The following is a 24,415-nucleotide window of genomic DNA, read 5'->3' as shown; positions in this document are numbered from 1 at the left end:
AATGGGACCTGCGTAACTTTCCCAATCACGTCTGTATTGATTCGTCAAACAGCAATAGATGTAATGAGTTGCCTGTCACAATATAAGAGTGAACCCTCCTTCTCCGTAAGACTTCTAATTGAATATGCTGCGACTCAAGTGGTTCTCTGGAATAACATAATAACAGTGTAGATTAATTAACTATCATGTGCTTCAAACAGAAGTAATTAGGAGGTATGCACCTCGCTGTCCTTCTATCCACAGTCCCCTCTGTTACATTCACTCTATTAGTCTCTCTATCATAAACCTTTTTGTGAAGACTGATCCCCGTGAAATCCTTTTTGAAATTAGCACAGCCCAAATGACCAGGGATTGCCAGACCAAGTTAGCACACAGAATGGCATAATTAATAGAGACATTGTAAGTGGCGAGAAAACACTGAAAAGACGCGAAAAAAAGAAAAACCCAAACAACGATTTACATTTCTGTGCTCATAAGTATTCTTGTCTCGACACCGCCATTCACCTTGTTTTAGGGTCTCGGTTTATTGGTGTATGTACTCTGTCATTACCAGTGAAATGAGATTGTATGATGGAAATTGGTGGCAGCCGGTTGTTATATTTAGGTGGCTAATGATGCGAGCGAGTGCGGGAGGGAACAGAAGTAAACAACTAATTTACATGGTGAGGCACAATAGTCCTAGCTCTTTCTCCGGCTCCAACTCAGAAAAGTGTTTGTTTTTTTGTGTGTGCACTTGTGTGCATGTGCGTGTTTGTTTGGTGGTGAGAGAGGGAACAGAGGCCTTTGTGCATGATACATTTTGAATGCCACACAAACACCTTCCAGTGCTGCGAACGGCCGTATCGCGACCCTTATTTTCTAATGACTGCACTACTATAGGTAATGAGTGAGACATGCTGCCAGAAAGAGACCAGAAGCACCATCATGTTTTATGGCTCTGCAGGTCTGCAAGATATACACGCTGTGGGTATAAAAGATGGAATAGACCATTTGATGGAAACGGCATCCCTTTATGAAAGCAACTCCACTCCTCCTCTTCCTCCTCAATAAGAGATTTCATTACAAAGAAGAAACATCAAACTCTATCATCTTATTACTTTATCACAAGCATCTCTTCTCTGATATTAACAAATGAGATTTTTTTTCTTAAAGCATGAATGCATAGTAAAATATATGACATTAGATAAGTGACTATAATGGAAAAACTTGGTTATCTAGATATTAAAATGAAACTTGTATATTTCGGGAAAAAAGCCCAGAATCAAATAGAAATCTCCTTTATTCATCCTTCTCCCAGCACAGACGTTTTAGGCATAGATTGGTATCAGTAACATTTTACAAGTATGACTGCAAACTGTGTTGTCGTAGTCGTACTGTGTTAATCCTATTATTAGTGTATTTCAGAGGGAGAGATTTGCTGTTTGAGCCTTGTGTAAAGACATATCTAATTAACATCTTCTTCATATTTGGTCTTTCCTCTGTGGGGGGATCATGTTTTATCTCTGTAAACTTTAATGAAATGTGCTGGGGTATATTTACATGTACTGTATATAAACGGTTTATTTCAACAGACTGATCAGAAAGAGACTTGGACAACATTTAGGCGAAATGTATTACTTAGTAGTAGTAGCAAGTAATAAACTCAGCCGTTTCCAATGCACGGGTTGTTTGGTGCAACAAGGTGGAACAAATATATAATATACTAATATACTAATAATATACCGTACAAAAAGCATTTTTTTTGTTTATAAGACCTATTGTAGTGTTTAGAAAATGATTGCTCTGCGGTCATATACTGTCTGTCAGAAATGGATTAATAGCATGGGTTAAAGTGGGATTTGGCAGGTAGCTGTGAACCCTGTTCTCTGGTATAACAATGCAGCAAGGGAAAAAAATCACTCAGAAATAAGACATAAATTGTATCGTGAGCTCTAGGATGTTTATTTTCTTTGCATACAGGTTGTGACCAGCTGACCCGTGCTGCCGTTGCTGCTTTAGGTTTTATTGCACTTTGTAAATTATATAGTTTAACAAGATTTAAATTAATGTCTGCTACTCTTGATATAATCTAACATTTACCAAGAACACCAGAGCTTGCCCTGCACCGGTCCATTATTGCAGTCTTCATCAGAATACTGCACAATAACCAGTTTAGCCTGCACGAAAGTGTTTTTTGATGCACCAAAACTGTTGTACTTCATTTTGTTTTTATGTTTTTCACTATATGAAAAAAATACATAAATTCAGCAACAGATCATCAATAAATCCTGGAGCTATTGTAAAAAAAATCTCTAAATTTAGAACTTTACCCAACCTTTAGATTTTTAGTGTTTCAGATTTCACTGAGCAGTCCTTACCTCTGAAAATAATCTCACAGCTTCTTCTATGGTCCTCTCTTTTTAACACCTTTCTCTGTCTCTGAAAATGAATTATCACACATGAACATTTTTCCTTCCCTTCTGATCTTCTGTAGTGTTAGCCAGGCAACTTTATTGATATCTGGAGCATGAATACGTCACAGTGATTACAAGAAGAAAGGATGTGTTGAAGATATAAGTTGACTGTGGGATGACATTACTTTCTAAGTACTGAACAAGCATCTTCATCCCATCAACTGTGAGCAACACACAAGTTGCAATACAGAGGTAAATAACTTTCTTGATAGTTTTCTTTAGGAAACTGCCAGATTAGACTACTAATTAACTGGAATTCCCATTCTGGATCATTCCGTTCCACTTTAACACCTGTTTAGAAGCAATAAAACTGCAACCTTAAAATTCTCTTATATTACCTGGTGGAGCTATCTGCGTATGTCCAGCACAGTCAGATATTGATTTAACCTGACAGCTGCTTTTTTTTCCATTGGAAAAAATGGTCTGAAAAATGCATGCTGAGCAGACGTCAAGTGTCCTGCCACAAATTCCAACCTGGCAGCGTCCTTGCATAATTCCATTAGTAAAGGAACTCTTATTGTTTGCTACATCTCAGAAAGGACAACATTAGATGTCCCATACAAATTACTACATTGCCTGTAGTTCATCTGTGATCATGGCTATTCTGACAAATATAGACTAGAACTATATATACTTTGTATACAAAAACTGCTCCCATAAAGCAAAACTGTACTGTATACTGTGTTACAAAGTCTGAAAATCTTACTGAGAAACATAATGAATGAATCCGAAGATGTGGCCTTTGGTCTCTTTCTCCAGACCTTATCCTCCAGAGGAACTTCTAAAGGCCTTTTACTCACCAAGTCCATTGCAAAAAAGTGACGCTAAATTCTGAATTTTTTGGATATGAACCTGCATTTTAGTGGAAAATTCATCTGCCAAAACCACACTGTGAAGAAAAGTCGAAATTTAGTGATGACAAGCTGGACCTGGTCTTTCTGCACAGAAAAAGGAAGAAATGGAGATTCTGGGTTCATCCAATTCTCAAGACAAGCAAGCACCAGGGAGAATTTCATGGTTTGATCCAAGATTTCAAGCTCTATCATGGCCGCTTTCGTACATATTTCAGGATCTCAGTTGGGCAGTCTGAGCTTTTGGTTTTAGAGTTGGGACCACATTTGAGACAGAAAAACAATTTTAGAGAGCCAGTTGAGCCGAAGCAGCATCTATCTGTGTCTGAGGTAAAATAGTATTATTTTACTTGTATATCCAGTACCTGTGCGCATTTTGAGCTGCAAGCACAGTGGTCTGATTGGTCAGATCTGTTTATTCGCATCTGAAAATTCAAGCTTGGTTAAAAGAAAAAACAAATGCCACAAATTCTTCTATGGAAATTATGCGGTTGGTGTGAACAGCTGTATTAAGAAGAATAATTTTAACTTACAAAATATTCAAACAGATTCTACATGTCATGTGTGTTAAGTCATCAGGATGGCCTGCATTTTGTCAACAGGAGCATAAGTGAACCTTAATTTTTGTCATTTTTTCCCACAAATCCGTCTCTGCTTCCAAGAACATACTCTCAGATACCTGTTTATGTACTCATCTGAGGAAACGTGAAGATGCTAATTAAGCAGATTAGGGGCAATATGTAGATTTAGTTTTTAAACTTAGCCAAGCTAATGATAGCAAATTGATAGCAATGAAATAAATCAAACAAACAAAACCACAATTCATTCATGCTCCTTCAGGTACCTCCTGACAGTCTATCATGTGGTGCTGAGAGGCTGATTGCTCTCCCTAGGGTGCTCTTAGTCCAGACTCAATCCGTCTATCATTTAGCTACCACCTATCTGTTCTTCTGTCATTCAGAACTACACCATGCTTCCTTTAAGTGTCAATCAATAAATGAATCCAGGCCCCTCAGGGTTATTTGCATGTTAACTTAGTGTTAGGGATCCCCTGGGGCAAAGCAAATGCAAATGATGAATAATTGATGGAGGATGAGTGAATATTTGCAATTGGAATATTATGCATGGGGTAATGTGAGTGCAAATATTTCTAGGAATATTTGACAGGGACCTTGTTCACTGCTGTGAAGTAGTTTAAGTTTACTCGAGGGTTTCGTGCATTACTTTTTGGAAGTGCAAACACTAACAGCAGTCTCGCTTTGTCTTATTGTCAGCAATGATGCAACTCTAACACGGTGAGGTAGGCTTTTCAGACTATATTGTTGCTTGACATTTATAACGGCAATATCCATTGATCTAGTGTTGTCTTCTTTTGTGACTTTTTGAAGGACTTTGTTGTGGATTGCTCCCCCCCCCCAGTTGTTACACTCATTATTCAAAGGTAAAGCACAGTGTTTGGTTACTTGTATAACCTCTGTTCTCTGAAAACCAATTGTGGTATCTCACTATGGGAGATGTAGCCTACTCCCAGATTGCTAATGATCAGACAGGACAAAGTGAGTTAAGCCACCTCTGGCTCTCAGCAGCAAATGGCGGAGGAAAAGCTGATAGCTCCTGGGGCAGCTATAGGTAGACTCCCTAACCTTAGGCATGAAGGCAGGGGTGCAGAGCCACCTTATATAATTATTATAAGGATGGGGGAAAACTGCAGACAGGAACAGGACATAGATAAGTCATTCATAGCATGCAAATCACTCATCGTTTTCGCTGATGCCAAAGCCAGCAATAGGATGGGTGCATCCTCGCTTAATGGCGTGCCCTTGTTTCTTAACGAAAAGAACAGAGGACATTGTGCATTTTTGCGTGATGCGAACAGATCTGTCCGAACCTCTCCCACAGCTGTTGCACCATTTCTGAATTGGGTCTAAACTCCCGGTAGAGTTGATTCCCTCCGGAGATCAGATCTGCCATGGTGTTCAACATACTGGGAATGTGCGTCGTGCATAATGACAGGAGGTATTTGCTGCTTCACGTAATCAGGCTGTGTGTCAGTCTGTGCAAAGTTACAGAGCGAGTTCCTCATGACGGTTTATATACGCCACTGCTGTTATGTCTGTTTTAACTAAGACATGACAACTTTTCAAAAGCGGCAAAAAACACTTCAGCGTTGGAAAAACTGCTGCCAGCTCCAGGTAATTTTTAGCGAGGTGCCATTTACGGCGGACCCCTCGAAACATACCCCCATCCTGTTAATGTACCATCCATTGTCAGTTTTCCTCATAATAACAGTATTCAAAGGGGCACCAACAGTGAACAGTTTGGGGTCCTCCAGTGACCGAGAGCCAGTAGACATTCGGGGAGAAATTTTGGCCATACGCCTGAGATGACGTCTCACATCCAGCTGCAGCGAGGACAGCCCCTGGGGGAATGACGGAAATCACCGAAACCATCAGCCCAGTTAAACGGAAGCAAGCTGTTAATGAGACCAGCTTCCTGTTGCGAAACAAAGTGTTTGATATTTGTAGGCTATGCCCTGGAACGCAAACCTAAAGAATTTCCGGTGCTGGATAAATGCTAATGTGGAAATGAGTGTCTTGTAGATCTATCGATGTGAATAGATCGAAACAACACATTTTGTGTCAACATTCTGAATTTGTATTTTTTGAGGTGAGAACTGAGGGAGCGTTAATTTCAGAATGGGACCAAATGACCCCCCACCTTTTCGGAATTTGGAAATATCTGGAATAAAAGCCTAGATTGATTTCCTTTTCCGGTCCAATTTGTACCGCTCCTCAGCTTAAGAGAGAGGATATTTTGCTCTCTAAAGCCTTTTTGGCTTGCTCTGTAGCCATCGAACCCACCACGCCATTGTAAATGGTTGGTTTCGTTGCAAACTGTAGCCTGTAGCCCCTGGCAACAGTTGTTAACACTCATGAATAGACTACCCGTGCTTGCCATTCCTCCACCCTGGCAGCTAATTAGCCCGGGGGACGGAAATTCAGAAACAAGGTCCAGTCACACTGCGCTCTTGGCTTTATGTCTGGCTTCATAAAAAAATAAAATATGTCCGTACATACCCACAATTCTACCAAAGGCACAGGATGTATCTGGATGCCGCCAAGCTAGTTTTGTAACACGCGGATAGCAGTAACGCGACAACTGCTATTAATTCCTCAATAAAAATACATAGCTACAGCATAATAGATGTTCCCGAAAACTAAAAAACAAATCCCACGTTCTTGAACAACCTTAACGGCTGCGTCAATGAACAGATTAAATTAATTATCCTGGTTCAGGACCGCTGAGGAGCTCTTATAATCTTTACAGGGAAGAAAGTGAGAATGCCTAGTGTGGGGGCCAGGGGTTGGGGGGGCCCTTGTCCTTGAAGTGATTGGTCTGTCTTGGACAGGCGTGGTGGTAGTGGCGCTTCCGTGATTGGTCACGCCAGAGGGCGCTCCCCATAGTGAAATACCGAAGGAGGTTTGAAAGAAAACATTTAAATGAGGTATTGATTGCACACTTTTCTAAAGACAGATGAGGAAGCTTATTTTTACTCAGCTTTGCCCTTTATCTGGTAGCCACAATGTAATCCCGCTCCCACCTCCTTCACAAATCTCAAAGGAGCAGTCTCTGCTTAGTTTTAAACTCTTTGGAAAGAACATTCTGCAGCCAGCGATCAATAGCCTCCCCGGCAGGGCGTGGAGGTGGTGACATCAATTACCACTTGGATCAAGTTGATAAAGTAGTGTCCTTTTGGAAATGGCATTTAGCCTCCTTGTCTTTGTGTACAGGAAATAAGGCTGTCTACATTAAAATAAGGGATCTTTGGACTGAACCGTCCTGATGTGCAGCTTGAGCAGATACTTGTGATACCTCTGAACCAGTCAGAAATAGTTCATTTATTTTTTCCTTTCTTCTGACGTGTCATGATGATATAAAGGATTTTAATAGAAATGCTGAGGTGATTTTAGTGTGTCGAAATTTGAAGTATGGTTAATTAATCCTTAATTTACTCCTGTAAGCAAACAAATCACAGCAGTATAAATCAAAAATTGGTCTACTTTAGACATGGGCATTCATGCAGTGACTGTTGAGATATGGATAATGTGAGTTCAGAATGCCTTGAAAGTTTCACATATTGAATTCTCAAATTTTAATGAATCAGAGTTTAATAATATTTGAATCAAAATATAACTGTGGTGTTGCTATTTTGCCATCACCATATATCACACCTGATTAAGCCATGCCTATATAGGGCTTATCACCAACATTACCTTTTCTCTGTGTCAACAAATAACTAAAAGCTGTTTTTTATTCAAGAATATTTGGTTGCTCAGAGGCATAATTAAAGCACAAAGCTACAGTTTCAGGGACTTTAATTACATCAGAAATATTGAGTAAATTATTAGAAGTTTGATGTAAAACATTGGAGGGATTTAGTTTGATAGAAGAACAATAGATGCGAACAGAAGTGTTGAAATAACCAAATATTTGGCTTGCAGATTTGGCAGGAATACACATTTATTGTTTAATTTTCAGCTTTTGTTACATTTTACATTTCCGCTGAATTGCCATCCTGAAACACTGCAACTCCAGTTTATTATGCGTTTTTTTTTCCTCTGCTTTTGATGGATATTTCTATATTCTGAAAAGGCTACATCTGGCAGGTGTTAGAGCCTTAAGTGTTCCCAGCCTTCACTTCTTGTGGGTAGAGAGCCTGCGGGTCATAGGGGATTGCACAAAGGGAGCTGACAGCAAATACGACCCCTTTTAAAAAGTAGAAATGGGATTGATTCCTGCACTCTTGTTGCTTAGCAACTGCAAAGCCTCGTTGAGAGAGAATATTGACCTCTTGTTGATAAAGTCCAATTACATTTTTTCCCCCTCCACTCTGTATATCCAGAGATTTTACAATGTCATATTCTCTTCCCCCCTTGTGTGTACACTGTATTTCCCATTCAATATCATGGAGCAATATTATGCTATGATTGCTGCCTTTTGGTGCCGCTTTGTGACTAAGAAGGTCTTTGAATGAGATAACACGTCTTACATAGCATGAATTTGGCTAACAAGGGCACTCAATGTGACTAACTGGTGTTTGTTGCTAATTCAGTCAATTAACATGTTTCTAGACCTCCTGCTTACTAAATGGCCCCAGAGCTGCCACAGACAAATTTCTATCACCCCGATAAATGTAATTCAGCCACAGCCAAAATCATTTAGCATGTTCCAGCATGCCCTAAAATGAAAATTGATTTCTAAATTTCATTAACATTTTTCCCTCCTCTCATTCTGTGCACTGTCTGTAAGAGTATCCACGCTTAGCCGGCTGCGTGCTCTAATTGCAAATTATCAAGTGCTAATCGATTTGTCCTTTCTGTGGATGTGGGTGAGAATGAGCTTTGCAGTAATCGGTTCTTTTTTTTTAAGAGTTTGAGACTGTTTGCTTTAACTGTAACTGTGGTGAAAGATCATGCACCTGTTGGGTTTTAAGCTTACTGTAAACCCCTGCGAGGTCTTCAGTGAAGCGATGCCGTGCTTGAGATATTTGAGAGATATTTTGTGTCGTTGATGAGCTTTTCTCTTCTCACTTTACTCTTCCTCAGAACACGTCTGCTCCATCATCGCCTCCATGCTGAGAAATCTCAAGTCCCAGCAGAGAAGCAGGCTCCTCAGCAAGTTCACGGAGAACGACTGTGAGAAGGTTTGTATCATTGTCATCTTGCTGGTTTCTTCATTCTTCTTCTTGCCTTGCAACCCCTTTTTGTTTTGCATCTCATGTTTTTGAGTACTTCATCAGACTGTATTGTTGTCTTCATTACCAGTTGTTTTTTTCATTCAGAGCAGGTGTACTGTATTTCCTGAATTTAAATGACTTAAAAATATATTTTCTAAAATTGCTTTGTACTCTGTGCAATAGAAATGCACTGATCAATATTAGGAGTAGATAATGGTCCAATCCTGTCTCAAATGTGTCAGGACTGGGTGTCGGTGAGAGCAGGCTGTGAATACTACTACAGCATGACTGAGCTTAAGTAGCCTTACAGCAAGGGTTATTCTGCACATATCATGTGTTTGCAACAGGTTTTTACCCAAATACTATAATGAAACTTACAGGCAACGAAGCTTTCCATGTTGGATTCTCTTTCTGTCATTCATCCACACTTGCTAATATTTGATCTTATATAATGTTTAGCCCCTAGATGAGAGCAGCATGCAGTGACCCTACTCTAAGCTGAAATGAGACTAGTGAAAAAATATTGGATGAAAAGCATAATCACATTTTTTTTAATCTTTTATTTTCTTTATACTGGTACTGTTTTCATTTATTAGTTTACTAAATGTATATTCTTGGGGGTATTTTTTTAATGTATTTTATTTGTGTATTTTATTTTGTGACATAATCTATAGGTCCTGATCTTGCGTTATACATTTTAAAAAAATATCGTCTTGAATACTTCCAGTGCTGCTCGGTACTCTGTATCTGCAGAAATTTAAAGTCATTTTATCGGAACTGGGAAAAGTTGATCATCTGTCCCTTTTGGACACTGGTAGTTGCGTATTTCTCTGTGCTCCATGATGTAGTGCAGCGGTCCCCAACCGTTTTTGCGCCACGGACCGGTTTAATGTCAGACAATATTTTCACGGACCGGCCTTTAAGGTGTCGCGGATAAATACAACAAAATAAAATGATACGACCAAGACAAAAACTGTGGTATTTTGTAAATATAATAATAAACACGAATTCACTGTGTAATTGTGTAACTTTATTAGCAGCATCATCCTGAAATGCGCCTACAACATTGAGTGTAACATCCTCCTCTCTGCCCCTTAATGCTCTCTTGTCGCTATGGTAATGCGTAAATATTTCATTCAAAATAAGACACACAACTACAACACGGGAAAAGACCATAAATTTCACACCTAAGCCTCAACTCTCGCGCCCCGGTACCAAAACAACTCACGGACTGTTACCGGTCCATGACCCGGGGGTTGGAGCCCGCTGGTGTAGTGGTTTACATATTCTCTTTACACACAGAAGATCCTTGGTTAGGACTGGGAGGAGATACAATCCCAGCCTCATGGGGTCACAAGTTTGTGTACTCCTCATGCCGGCCCCAAGCCCACTTAAATGGGAGGATTACATTTGGAGGGCATCTGTGCCTAATCAAACATGCAGATCCATCCGCTGTGGTGACCCTTGTGATTAAGGGAGCAGCCAAAAGAAGCTTTTAACTATTAGTCAGAAAATTCACACGGCAGTCACATCAACTGATTTCCCCCAAGCCTCTTCCTAATATCTTTAGTTTTTGTTCAAACTAGTCTTTAGTTTAAATTTACGTGAGCTGCATCAACAAAACTTAAACCCAGTCGTAACTTTGAGCGGTCTTTGCAATGCAAAATGTTTTACAGCAACTGTAGAGGATCAAAAGAAAAAAAAAAAGGCAAGTTCAGTGACATTTCATTTATAGAAGTAATAAAGTTGTGTGGTCAGTGTTAAGATTCAGAAGTTAAGATGAGATATACAGGAAATCCAAATAACAACCCTGGTCCGGCCGGGTGAAGTCAAACGATGATTTTTAATGAACACGCAGCGTGGGGAGATGTAATCTGTACGCAGACAGCATCAGATCTCCGCCCAGCAACTTCACAAGAATAGTTTTATACCATCGAGGTATTTTTTACTGACGCCCTCTCATACATCATCCGATACATTACATGCATACATCAAATCAAAACCACAATGACTTTTAACATAGTTTGAGAAGAACATTGTCGGCAGGTGCATCCTGTCACCATCCTGCCCGTGCTTATCTTCTGGAACATCAAGCTCAGTTCTGCAACAAACTGTCACGTATGCAGGCACAATTTTGCAGTTGCAAGCAAAACATGATTAAACTTTCACCTATTAATGAACCCACTAACTGGATGTGTGTCTCATCCTTAAATGCTCTCTCATCTCACCCGTTGCACTTCTGACCTTTCACCAGAACAGAGGCTCATCCTTACATGTAATAACCTAACTGGAACTATATATGTAATATGTTGAATAAATGTTTTAATCAAGAACCTCTACTAAAAGCTTAATCAAAGGATATAAATGAATAAAAGATGTTAAACATCATCCAAACAACTGCTCAAAATAACTTGTACTCAGACTCTGCTTTCGGTTTCACTTCTTGCAAAGCATGCTCTGCAAACCTGCAGTTTCCTGTCAAGACTTTTAGCATAGGCTATACTCAGAGGTGAGCCTTTCAAATGATACAATGTAATCTGCATATACACATTTTAAGATTATAAAAGCATTCAAGAGCATTTAAGATTATAGATTCAACTCAACAGTTTAAAGTGGTTCTTACTGGACCTGTAATAAAGGCTAATATGATACCAATATGTTTGAACATCTGAATACAATATCAATAGTGTTATTAATGGAATGGTAATGATGATTATAAAAAATAGCAGCAAATAATAGCAGCAAAATATCCCTATACTCTACATCAGTAAAAAAACAAAACAAAAACAAAACACTGGCTGCCTAACTTTAACTTCATGACAACAATGTTGAACATGTATAAATGAATGTATAAATTCTTACTCTTGGAAATAATTTTTAATCATAGATAGACTTCCTGCAAACCTAAGAAAGATGTTTCTTTCAAAAACAAAAAAAATAAATCTATTTTGAAACTGGTAGAAATACCACAGCTAAAAATGTTAGTATACATGGAAACGAATAAAGCAAAAGTGATTAAAGGTGAAAGCCTGAATAGTCAGCGTATCCACGATTGGGCTTTGCCACAGATCTTGTTTTCATGACATACTCACATTAGAAGGCCATTCAGCTTCCACACACTTAGGGAACACCTTTACCTGAATCAGTCTGCAGTAGTTCTATTTTTTCCAGAAACCAGTTCTAAGACGTTACAAGAGAGGTTAAATACACCGAGGTCATCGAGTCACCCTGTACCTGTATACCGTCTCCCATATGTTGCAGAATGTGAGAAAGTAATTATGATGTCAAACCTGACAGCTCGACACACTGCACACTCTCCCACCACCCACCTCAACTCCCACAATCCTACTCACATGTGCCCAAATGTGTCATATTCAGCCTGTGGCTCAAGGCCATTTTAATAGGATGCATGACTTTTTTTGAAAATGCCTGTGGTACAAATCAAATGTTGATAGCTTTCTCACTACTGAGGGAACCTAGAGTCTCATTTTAATCAGCTTTTAAGGTTTGTATCCAGCGTCTGGCGATATGTTAAGGCAATAAGGGAAGCTTGTGTTTTCTTCTCTTTGTTTGCCACTTCATAGGTTCCTCCCTGCAAAAGATCTGCAGCCAAATGAATGAGGGGATGATCAGTGGCATACTAACATATAAAAAGAAATATGAAATTGGAAATGTATTTTTCTATTGTTACTTCATTTTAAGAAGGTGGAATTTGTTTGTCCCTGTTATAATTTTTCCATATATGCTCGCAGAGCTTCATCCTGCTTTTGCTCTGCTTTGTAGTGCCCTCTTTATGTTTCTTTTTTCCACTTTGCATCTCTCACTTTTTTTCTACTTCGCTCTATTTCATTTTCTCTCCAGGTTGATCGACTGATGGAGTTGCATTTTAAGTACCTCGAGGCTGTTCAACAGGCTGACAAAAGGATTGAAGGAGAGAAACATGTAAGCATCTCTTCTTTTATTCCTTTTTCCCATCCCTTCCTCTTACCCTCTCAGTCTGTCAATGAGGCTTTTTGATTTGATGATGAATTTACATTATGCATTCATGTTTCCTGTATTTCATTATTGACCACAAACAAAAGCCACCAATGAATTATGAGTCACTGAGACATTATTCGGAATAATATTGCTATACAGGCGTTTTTCTTTTTTGGGTTGGTTTGATCTTTTTGATTTGTTTGTTTTGTAGGACAAGATAAATATATGAAAATATAACTAAAAACAGAATGCAATGATTTCCAAATACCTACATGTCTTACTCAGAATGGATTAAAAAAACATATTGAATGTTAAAACAGAAGAAATGTACCATTTCAGGCGAAACTATAGTTATTTTTAATTTGATGGCATCAACATGGGTTAAGGCCATCCCTCTTCTTTTCACAACAGTCTGTAAATGTCTGGGAACTGAGGAGAGCAGCTGCTAGACTTTTGAGAGAGTGTTGTTTTCCCGTTCTTGTCTGATAGAGGATTCTATTGTGAAAGCTGCAGTATGCAGTTTTGCGTTGCCTTGCTGAAATATGCAAGGCCCTGCCTGAAAAAGACAATGGATGGGAGCTTATGTTGCTGTAAAACTTGAATAGATCTTTTACCACTGATGGTACATTTCCAGCTGTACAAGCTGCCAGTTCCATAAGAACCAATGTACCTCCATACCATCAGAGATGCAGACCTTGGCGTTGAGAACTGATGACAAATTGGATGATCCTTCTCCTCTTTAGGCTGGAGGACACAGCGTCCATGTTTTCTAAGCAGAAATGTAAATTCATTGGACCACAGAACAGAGAAGATGGCACCATTTCTGGACCTTGTTCAAATATGGCTTCTTCTTTGCATGATTAAGCTTTGTCCTGCGTTTGTGGACGGCACAGTGAATAGTCTGTATCGAATGCACCCAGATAAGTTGCCTAGAACTTACCATTCCTGCATTCCCTTACCAGGCCTGGAAGAGTTTGTGTGTGTGTATTAAAGGCTATAGATAGAGAAACCTTTGGGGCCATTTACTCAAGATTTATGGCCCTTTTTATAAGTGATGAACAGCCTAATTTAGTTTAACGTTTTATAAAAGTCCGTCCATCCATTCCTTCATTTTCTTAATCACTTGTCCAATTCAGGGTCATGCTAGTGCTGGAGCCTATCTCAGCTGTCATATGGCACGAGGCGGGGTACCCCCCTGGACAGGTGGCCTATTCAGAGTGTCAGAAAATGGGAAGAGGGAAATGTATTGTCAGTAAGAGCTCATTTATCAGGTGGTTTATCTGTGGTGTTGCGTCGACACTCTTTTAAAGGACACGTACAGAAGCATTGCCAGGTTGAATACATTTAGAGAGAGTGGAAGAGAAGGAAGTTAAGAGACAGGTTTGTGAGTTACTTGAGCAGTCTGCAGCAGGTCATCGCAACGACACAAGATAAACTCTGAGTTGGAATTGTCCACAGACGGGGAAAAAAATGTGGACTGCAGCGCAATATCAGACAGACATGGTTTTGTATTGTCCACCAGCTAAATCACACTGCAATATAGATGTTCAGATTTCAGCTGCATTTCCTGTTTGAAAGGATTGGGATTTGCGATCAAAAATACAGTCCTTTTTTGTTTTTTGTTTTTTTGGAGGAGGGGGTAGATAAGATGTGCGGTTCCACACAGTGTCACATCCAAAGCCATGAGGGAAGAGACCTAAAATACAATCATAGTCCTGCTGATAACAATATGACAGTTTACAGAAGAATGGAAAGTTTGATAGCTGTGTGAAAGCGGCCTATTGAGCTGTCTGCGTGTGTATATGTCAGCGCATTGAGCTGTGGGCTAGACGCAACGATAGAGGGCTAGAGATAGAAGATAAGTGACCAAGCGGGGGATAATGGCTTGAATGGAGAGAGAAAGAGTCTCAAAAAGGTTGGAAGATAAGAAAAGACATAGTTATACTTATTATAATATCTATATAATATCTCAACAGATATATAGTCAAAATAAGAGGAGATGGTGTCATAAATGCAAGGAGAAAGAGCGAGGTTTGAGTGAAAGCGAGAATGACAAGGGGAACGGGGGTTTGGCTGGAGACAGATAAGTGTGAGATTCCTATCTAAAGATGACAGAAGATTAATTTCTCAGACAGGCATCTTTGGTGGGATTGCCAAGAAAAGGCCAGACAGTTTGACATTTTCTCTCCATCTCTCTTTCTCCTTTTCTCTTCTCTCTCCCTGTCTCCCTCTATCGTTCTCTCGCCTCTTCTTCCGGGATGGTGGAAGTATGACTGCGATAACATGGTGATAAGAAACATGTCTACGTGTGCAGCTATCTTTGAAGCCACATGGTTTTGCTTCAGCCAGTTCAGACTTCATACTGTGAGCCAGGGAGCAGGGGCGTCCAACTCCAGGCCTCAAGGGCTGGTGTCCTGCAGGTTTTAGATGTGTCCTTGATCCAACACAGCTGATTTAAATGGCTAAATGACCTCCTCAATGTGTCTTGAAATTCTCCAGAGGCCTGGTAATGAAATAATCATTTGATTCAGGTGTGTTGACCCAGGGTGATATCTAAAACCTGCAGGACACCGGCCCTCGAGGCCGGGAGTGGGACACTCCTGATGTAGATCTATATATTGGCATACATATTGTAGCCTGAAGCCTCTAGCATGTAGCAGGGATATGAAGTACTTTACAGTGGGGTGGTGACCTCGCTGCTTTCTGTGGGTCCACAGATATTTATAGACTGAAGTGGTTTTTGTCACATTTGCAGTGTAACACTCGTAAAAGGTTAAAGGGAACTAAAGGGCATATATACTCAGGTAGGATGGGTGTTTAAATGATGTACGGTTGGTGCTAAGGGGCCAAAAGTATGCAAAGAAATGATCCCCCACAGCATTACATCATACATTACATCCATTGATACTGTATAGATCTATGCTTTCATGTTGTTTACACCTTAATTCTTCTAGCAGTCTAGCTGTTCTCCTCTGACATCAGCGAGAAAGTTTTGCCGTGTATAATTTATGGCCTCACGTGTACCCATGAGGCCATGATTGTTCTCTCCAGCTACTTTTGACATGTCATTTTAATTCACAAACCATAGAAATTCCATTAGTGTTTTCTGATTTGATCACTTCTTTTCCTTAATGTTGGACAATAAACGATACTGCGGTTGCGGTGGTTTCCTTCCCGCTGCTCCGACATCCAGTCCTGAAAACACCCGAGTGATATTTTAAGTCTGTGTGAATCCAAATGCCACGTTACTTTAAATAAGGCGATAAAGACGCCAACCCAGTTCTGTCCAGCGCCTCGTCTGAATCGACTGCCGTCAGCAGCAGCAGCGTTTTATCTCTCTCCGCCGTGCTTTTTGGTTTCCCCTAGTTAAGCCTGTTTTTAAGGGGCGGTAAGCAAAATGTTTTTCCTCTGCAACATATTATCCACAGATTTCTCAGGAGGATAGCAGAGGAAAAGCTGCTGCTGCCTTTTCTCTGCATCTCCAGCCCAGTCCCTTTCTAATAAGCTGCTTATTTTCTTTCCACCTTGGTATCTCTTTCTCTTTTCTTTCTATCCCACTGATTCTCTCCTCCTTTTTCTTAAAGCTGTTTTTCATCCTATCATATTTCCAGTTTTCCTTTTTCTCTATTAAATTGCCTTTTTACGTACCTCTTATATTATTATTCTACTTAATTTCCATACCCCCCTTTTTCTTCTACCTCTCCTTCTTCCTTTACTTGCTTGTGAGCAGCTTATTTATAAAATTTATTTCTTGTTGTGCATCTTTTCTCCTTCATCCTCAGTTTCTGTTGCTATATCACACCACCTCGCTCTCTTTCCTTCCTTCTTTCCATCTTTCTTATTTCCCTCAGTTCTCCTTTCCTCCTCTCCCTAATGCTGCTGCTTTCAGTTCTCTTCCTTTCCAAACCTTCCCTTTGCTCTCAGCTTGTTGGTAACAGCTCTTTGAGATTGATGAAGCTCAGCAAAACATGGCTGAGGCCGACCTCAATACTGTAAAATGCCTGAGTGCACTTTCCTAGCTCCTAAGAACTCAGTTGCTGGCGGTGTTGTGTGTGTGCATGTGTGAGAGAGAGCGAGTGTGGGTTTCCTTTACTGGTCTGTAGCAAGTACAGCAGAAATGAGCTAGTTTAGCTTTGCTGACAGTAGACATTTTCAAAGAAAGTCTGTGTTAAGTTGGAATTGGTTTTGCACCTGGATGTGATATATTTAGTTTTCTTAAACGTCCTCCAAGAATAAATGTTTTCCCTCACTCGCTCTCCCTCTATCTGTTTCCTGATTCATACACGATTCTTCAGTGAAATTTTGTTTGTGTCACAGCTTGTTTATCTTCCTGTCATCATTTCTCTTTCTCCTCTCAGCTTTTTTTTTCTCCTCATCTGTTATTCTTTCCCTTTAAAAGTCACCCTCCATTCATATACTTGACTGTTTAGTCCTCAGAGATTTAGGACTAAAAATTACCTTTAACCAGAGTGTGCCCACCTCCAGTTTGGACTGAATTATTTAATGTTAACAGGTATTAACTTTTCAGTCTTAATTCAAAAAGACATGTCTCTCATTTCTTCATCTACTGTGTTCATATAAAAATAATTTCTAAAGGCTAATACATTTTCAAGGGAAAAAATGCTGTTGTATTTACAGGTAATGTTGCACTTCACAGATGGAAGTATTGTGGTATTATTTTACCAAGGTGTAAACATGGTAATCATGTGTCAGATACACAGAGAGCAATTTTGCATCTCCTTGTTAAAATCTCTTTGTTTTACCCAGTGATCCAATTTATTTTAACCAACACATTTATGTGGTATAGAAGTGTCACAATCACTGATTTTCACTACATGATTATTGTAGACAATAGCAATGATATGACCATGATAGCTTTAAAAAAAAAAATTCCCCAGATGTAAATATTTAAAATATGATGTGGTTAAAGTGGTAGCAAGAAATGTGAAGCAGGTGAAAATACAACAAAAAAAACTGCAGTGACTAAATCAGGCCATTCAAAAACACCTCTGAGTCAAGGACGTGGTGATGGAGTGAACAGATCAGCGATAGAAAGGAAACAGGGATGAAGAAGTAGCAGAAAGAGCAGACAGCAAACTAGTAATTAAATAAATAATTAGCTAAAGCAAATCTACACCTATGTGAGTGACTCAGTCAAAATTAGCAAGTTTGTTGTGGGAAGTTTCAGTCAGTATGTGAGAGGTGAATGCCGATAGCTATAGTCACCTTAGTTCAATCAGCCAAGAGGCGAGTGGGTAAGTTCAGGCTGCAGCAGTGCAGAGCTGTGTTAAATTGGTGAGTAAGTCAAACCATAACTGTTCTGTTCATGTGCGCTTTTTAAAAAAAACACATTATGATGTGATGCCCATGTTTAATTGTTTTAATATGTAGTGGGTACTGCCAATACTGGTGTATCATGATGAACTTAATTAGGTCTAGCACTGAATATGGCCTAATGCAGCAATAAAAGCTTCTTTTATTAAAGATATACACTCAGGCTACGTCCACACGTACCCGGGTAGTTTTGAAAACGCAGATTTTTCTATGCGTTTGCACCTTTGGTCCACACGTAAATGGCATTTTCGGTCACTGAAAACGGAGATTTCTAAAAACGCCTGCCAGGGTGGATATTTTCTAAAACTCCGTTTTTGCATTTACGTGTGGACGAGAAAAACTGAGAAAACACAGCGTCAAAGGTGTGCGCCTTTTTTGACGTCACACTGTGCGCCACGTTATTGTTTCGGTGAAATGAATTTCTACAATACTGTTACTGTTAATTGTACTCTCTGCAGTGTTTAAATGCTTACATATACACACACAGTTACTGTCCCTCCACACATACGACTCGGTTCTGCTTCTTTGCCCCATCTTTGTTTACTATTTCCCACCGAGGCTTCTAAACTTCTGATTGGCCAACATTTCTACACGGTTAGGAATATATCGCCACCTGTTGCTTTGGCATGTTCCTAGCAGCGTTTTCCTTCATTTCTGCATTTACGTGTGGACGGGTTTATTTTTTAAAACGAAAACGGAAAATCTCCGTTTTCAAAAATACCCGTGTACGTGTGGACGTAGCCTTAGTGGCCACTTAACTATTTACTCCTTGCTTGCACACAGTTAGATTTTTTTCTGCCTTCAGAAGTACCTTATTTGTTCACTGCGATGGCACATTGAAACATGAAATATTTCTCTAAGATTTTAGTCTTTATTGATATCACATCCCAAAGGTGCTCTGTTTGATTGAGATCTGGTGACTGGGGAGATTAGCTGAGTACACTGAATCATTGTCATGTTAAGGAAAACAGTTTGAGATGACTTGAGCTTTGTGATGTGCTATATTATCCTGCTAAAAGCAGACACCCAGAGAAGTATACGCTGTGGTCATACAGGCATGGACACGGTCAGCAACAATACTCGGACAGGCTGTGGCATGTAAACAATGCTCAGTTGTTACTAATGGGCCCCAAGAAAGTATCCGCCATACCATTAGCCTGATTCTTACAAAGACAGAAACATTTTTGTGGGGTTTTTTTTTTTTGTTGTTGTTGTTGTTTTAATGCTGCTTATGAAAAATTCTGACCTAACCACCAGAATGTTGCAAAAGACACTCTCATCAGGCCAGCCAGTGTTTTTCCAATCATCTATTGTTCAACTTGACACCCAGTGTGGTATTCTGCTTCCTTATCCTTTGTGTCTTCAAGGTTCGACAAGGTTGTGCATTCAGAGTTGCTCTTCTGCGTACGCTGGCTGTAATAAGTGTTTGCTTGAGTTACTCCTGCCTTCCTGGATCAGTCTAGCTATTCTACTCTGACCTCTAGTATCAAGAAGGCATTTTGGCCATTTTCAGACCATTCCCCTTAAACCACAGATATGGTGGTCATCTGCTGTGGACAATCCCAGTAGATCAGCAGTTTCTGGAAAACTCAAACGAGCCTGTGTGGTGCAAACAACCATGTCAAATTCAGAGTCACTTAAATCATCTTTCTTCCTCATGTTGATGGTTGGTTTGATCTTCAGCAGGTCATCTTGACCATATCTACATGCCTGAATCAATGAGTTTGCTGTCATGTTATTAACGGCGAGAATGTATCATCTAAGCTGAAAATACTACCAAACTGGAGCCTGGATCTCTTCCATGCCTGCTTCATGCCCTGGGGGACGGGGCTATGGCTCTCTACACCCTCTAGCAGACCATTACATGGGGAAACCTTTTGAATACAAGCGCGCTGATCAACACAGGTGTGCACACGGGTGTTCACTGTTCATAGACATAAACTACACCTTTATTGGCTGCTATCTCCAAGCACATTGTGCGCTGTCGGTCCTGCTTGCTACACAACAACATTCAATATTTAGTATTTACTGCTGTTTACACTTAGCTAGATTAACGTGATGGTGTTGTGCTTAGTATGTTGCTCTGGTTTTTTTTTTGCTTGTTTTCTCTTCTTTTTCTCTCAACAGGTGATCCAGGAGATTTTTTTTTCTCTCTCTTCTTTCTCTTTCTAAGTGCCCTTTCTCACTGTATCTCTTCCCTTCTGTTTTTCTTTTCCTTCATCTTTCTTTCTCCCTTTCCTATCCCTCAGTCATGTCTGTCCCGTCTGTAACAACTGAAAATAAAATAAAATAAGTAATAACAACAAAGGTTGATCAACTGGACCAATACGGCAAGGCCGTGATGATCCATTTGGCAAAGTAAATCCATTGGGTATCCTTGTTGGTCTTCAGACAACAATTCTGACGGCTAAAGAACCAAATGGGATAGGCAAAAAAAAAAAAAAAAAAAAAAAATACTACCAAACTGTAATATTCTAATGATGCCTAAATAATACCTATTGCAGTAAACAACCTAATATTGGAAATAGTTGCTTTACCAAGTGTGAATACTCTTGATATATTGTAACCATCAGTTGTTTGTATCTGTTTTTGAGACAAAAATAAGTGTAGGTAAAAGTCCAATTGGACCAGTCTCATACACTGCGAGGCAGTCCCTGAAGGACCCATAAATAGGTTAGGGAAGTGCCTGTGTGAAGCCATTACGTAGCTTTAAAGTGGAAAACACAGATAATCTCATTACAGTGCACTTTTCAGCTGAGAAACCTCGGGTCCTGACATTCAAGTGGATGTGACATACAGCACCCAACTAAACATTGTTCCAGACTAAGCTACTCCCCCCTGCTACACTGTGAAAACTCATCAGTATTGGATTGAAGAACATGACAAAGAGCCTGAGGTGTTGACCTGGCCTGCAAACTCCCTAGATCCCAGTCCAATCAAGCATCCATAGATGCTCTGAACCAAGGCTGATCCACAGAGACCCTCCCTGCAACTGTCAGGACCAAAAGGATCTGCTGCCAACATTCCAGTGCCAGATTTCCACAGCGTACCTCAGGAGGTCTGTGTTCATGCCCTGATGGGTCCAAGCTGTTTTGGAGGCCTGATGTATCAGGTGCTATAGCCTTCCCAAGGACTCTGTTGGACACTTTTTTGGGCTTATTTGGGAGTTTGGGCTAATATGTTAAATTTTTTTCTCTATTTTCAGCATCACGACACCAAATAAGGTAATATGTTTGCTTCTAGAAGAAAATGGTAGCCTTAGAAAAACACCTTTTGTTGGTTTTTCTTTTACTCTTTTGTTACCGTCTTTGTTACGATGTTTGCTTTACTTCCCCAACTCTGGCTAAAAGCAGTGCGCCGCTGCTTTCCTGAGTCTTTGATTGAGTCATCCAGTCAGGGCTAACTCTGATATCACAACTTAAAAGATAAATTACAGGAGAAGTGTAGTCCTGTTCATAAGAGAAACATTGAAGGAAGCTGTCAAAGATCGAGAACACAAAGCTGCTTGAGACTGAACACGGACAAACTGTGTTTTACCGTCAACCATTTCAACATTTGATCAGAGCTCAGCACGCACCGAATGTGTTGTTTTTGCTTGCAAATAGCCCCCACCCCACCCCATCTTCCTGTAACACTGCTGTTTTGCATTTCCCCACTTTGTAAGCAAACGATAACTGATAGGAACCCAGAAGCAGATGACTGTTCTTTGGCTCTCTCCATCACAACTAGAAATCAGCATGTCGTCGTGTGTTCTCACAAAGCAGTGTTTGGCTCAGATTTTTCCTTATGAACCTCTGCATCTCTGTTTCATAATGAGGCTATCTAACCCCTCCTTCTGGAGTTTGCTTAAGCTTCATCAAAAACCATTAGTTCCTACACACACAGCCACAGTGGGTTTTTGTAAATTGCTGACAAAGAAATCACTTTAATTCTGCATCGAGGTATGCCAGCAGAAAAGAGAGCACCGGAATAACAAGCAGACACACATCTACACACACACACTCATTAAGGAGCACGCTAGATAAAGGCTCTTGTTCAGAGATATGTACGCTTATGAACATGTCAAACAGAGACGCAAACAAACCTATGTGGTTTCCAAAAGTATGGAGAAAAGTATGCACACTGTTCCATAAATCATGCACATGCCGTCACACAAACACAAGCACAATGCAGCTGAAAATCACTGCTTATTACTTTGTCTGTACTGTAGCCTAGCTGCCAGGCTCCCCTGAGGTTGCAGTAATTGACTTGTCCAGTCCCTCCTTTCAACACGTTTTTCTTCCTCCGCTTCTTCTGTCCGGTGTTTGCCAGAGGGACCCAGCTGACACACAAAAGATATTGGCCACATTGTCAAAACTTACGAGTGAACAAAACTCTGCCGCTGTAATGAATCCTGCCACAGTGCCTACGCCGGTTCAGCTTTTAATATCCCAAATGTCCACTTCCACTGCTCTCGATAATAAATTGTAAATGCACGTCATGCTTCAAAAAGAACTTCCACTCTCTCACACTTTCGTAGGTCTTTCTCGATCTGTCGAGCTTTTCTTACTGTTACAGTAAAGTGTTGCAGGTGAGTTTTGCAAAATTTTTATTACTTTTTCTTGTTGATGAGGCTCGTTGTTGCTAAAGGGTAACTAAATGGATTGTAGATCATGGGTTATGGAAAATGCGTTTAGAAGTAAACGTCGCACATTAATTATGTTAGGTGAGTTACAGTTACAGAGTTTAAGGCTTTTGGTTAAAAACTGCTTCTAGTCCCTAAAACCCCCCAAGGGGGGGTGTCATATAGATAAATGAAAAACTTTCAGTGTTAATTCACCTAGATTTGTATGTTCTACAACTTAAATTGGAAGCTGGTTCCTCTGGTTTTCAAGGCAGTGTTTTCACACAGCTCGTTATCAGGCATCAGCTTCTGGAGCTGAGAAATGCGCCAAAAAATGCAGTTCTCTATTGGTCACTTGAGGCTGGCTCTGAAAGCGTTGCAACCCCCTTAAATGTTCACGTTAAAGTGACATTTAAAAAAAAAAAAAAAATCAGTTCCTTGTAAATGGACTGGTTCTTATATTGTGCTTTTGCACTCTTAATACTCAAAGTGCTGTATACAACTTGCCTTATTCTCCCATTCATACATGCACTCTTTCTATGCTTTTTCTACCTAGAGGCTTTCTATCTACATTCACACACCTTCATACTCTGATGAATGCATCAGAGAGCGACTTTGGATTAATATCTAGGATATTTGTCATGCAGACTGGAGAAACTGGGGTTTGAACCACCAACCCTCCGATTAGTAGAAGACCTGCTCTACCTGAGCTACAGCTAACCAAAAGTGTACAGCTCCTGGTATTCCCAGGTGGTCTCTCATCCAAGTACTAACCAGGCGCAACTCATTTAATGGAATTATCTGACAAATAATATTGCTTTAAGTGTCATAGAGCCCATCCATGAAGGTTGTTCTTCAGTTTTGATGATTGAAATTATTCTTAGTCATATGTGTTTTGATAGATTAACATACCAGAGTGCTGATCTTAGCTGTCTTATGTCAGCAAAGAAAACCTTGCACACATTTTTCTGTGACATCATAAACCTAACTGTAATTTTCTTTCTTTCTGTCATCCTCCATTGGTGACATCATGACTTCTCTTGCCTTGACAGGCCATATTTACATTCTAAAATTATGCACTAAATGTATTTTGAGTCTGGGCAGATGCTTTTTCTATTAGAGGTGGAGGTGATAAAGTTCTCAAAATTAATATTAGTAGCTGCCAGGATCATACTGAGGAGGAGTTTTCTGAGCATTTCTCTCTTCCTCCTCTTCTGTCATTTTGAAAAACACCTCTCTCTCCTTGGCACGGTTTCTCAGCACTAAATAAATTAAACTGAGCCTCTGACTGTGGAATCAAATAAAAATGATGCAAATCTGATACTTCACTGCCATTAAAAAAACAAAAACATTTTGCACAAGTATGATATTAAAGTGTCAGGGACATTAGCTGACAGTAGTTTAGCTGAGATTTTTTACGCTGAATATAAAAGACATCAGGTTTTTGACTTGGGTCTTT

General features: G+C 39.9%; 1 protein-coding gene across 1 annotated transcript in view; it reads left to right on the top strand.

Moving 5' to 3' along the window:
• ctnnbl1 (catenin, beta like 1) overlaps nucleotides 1-24,415 on the top strand; it is a 68,683-nt gene that overhangs the window by 29,640 nt on the left and 14,628 nt on the right. The window contains exons 12-13 of the mRNA XM_063463929.1: nucleotides 8,911-9,008; nucleotides 12,903-12,983. Coding sequence (XP_063319999.1) covers nucleotides 8,911-9,008; nucleotides 12,903-12,983 — 179 coding nt within the window. The remainder of the gene's footprint in view (nucleotides 1-8,910; nucleotides 9,009-12,902; nucleotides 12,984-24,415) is intronic.

Source organism: Pelmatolapia mariae, linkage group LG20 (genome assembly GCF_036321145.2).
Source record: "Pelmatolapia mariae isolate MD_Pm_ZW linkage group LG20, Pm_UMD_F_2, whole genome shotgun sequence".
NCBI lineage: Eukaryota > Metazoa > Chordata > Actinopteri > Cichliformes > Cichlidae > Pelmatolapia > Pelmatolapia mariae.
Note: the sequence above shows the minus strand (reverse complement) of the source record. Positions and strands in the feature narration are given on the sequence as shown.